This window comes from Penaeus monodon, chromosome 21, assembly GCF_015228065.2.
Source record: "Penaeus monodon isolate SGIC_2016 chromosome 21, NSTDA_Pmon_1, whole genome shotgun sequence".
NCBI lineage: Eukaryota > Metazoa > Arthropoda > Malacostraca > Decapoda > Penaeidae > Penaeus > Penaeus monodon.
In genome coordinates this window covers 24704279-24704741 of record NC_051406.1, presented here as the reverse complement: position 1 = coordinate 24704741, position 463 = coordinate 24704279, and the positions used below count along the sequence as shown (strand labels likewise).

The following is a 463-nucleotide window of genomic DNA, read 5'->3' as shown; positions in this document are numbered from 1 at the left end:
TTCCTAAATACTTTCTTGTAGCTAGGAGTATTCATTCTCTTCACCTACGTGTTTCCATGCTTATCTTATTGCCTAAATGGAGTGTAAGTTTACTTCAACTGCTTGCAGAGAAGTACAGCCTATCCATTACACCTACTAGAAGGTAATGAGTCAGTACATCTCTTAACAATAACCTGTCATAAGTTTCCAACCTCATTATTTTATGTACCAAAGGATCTAGGCAGACTTCTATGCTTAGCAACCATTGCTAGCAGTTTAGGGAAGAGGGACTACCACATTAACATAACTGACAGGGAATAGCCCACTCTTTCCATTGAGAGTTCCTTCAAACCAATTCTCATCAATTCGCTGGGTAAGAGTGATAGTGTCACCCTCCTGTGGGTAGAATGAAAAAATTGTTAATTCTATGTAATTTATGTTTACAAAAAGTGTTGGAATTTTTTTTCTACAATATACAAGATTT

The 463-nt window shown here is 36.5% G+C and overlaps 1 protein-coding gene across 10 annotated transcripts in view; it reads right to left on the bottom strand.

Moving 5' to 3' along the window:
- The window catches only part of LOC119586377 (endophilin-A-like), a 42420-nt gene that overhangs the window by 3684 nt on the left and 38273 nt on the right, over positions 1–463 (bottom strand). For 8 of the 10 annotated variants that reach the window (XM_037935089.1, XM_037935094.1, XM_037935095.1 and 5 more), the window contains one exon: positions 7–375. In XM_037935089.1, the coding sequence (XP_037791017.1) occupies positions 256–375 (120 nt within the window). In that variant the 3' untranslated portion in view covers positions 7–255. Of the gene's footprint in view, positions 376–463 lie in introns of all 10 variants that reach the window. The other 2 variants (XM_037935090.1, XM_037935093.1) reach the window with 1 other exon arrangement.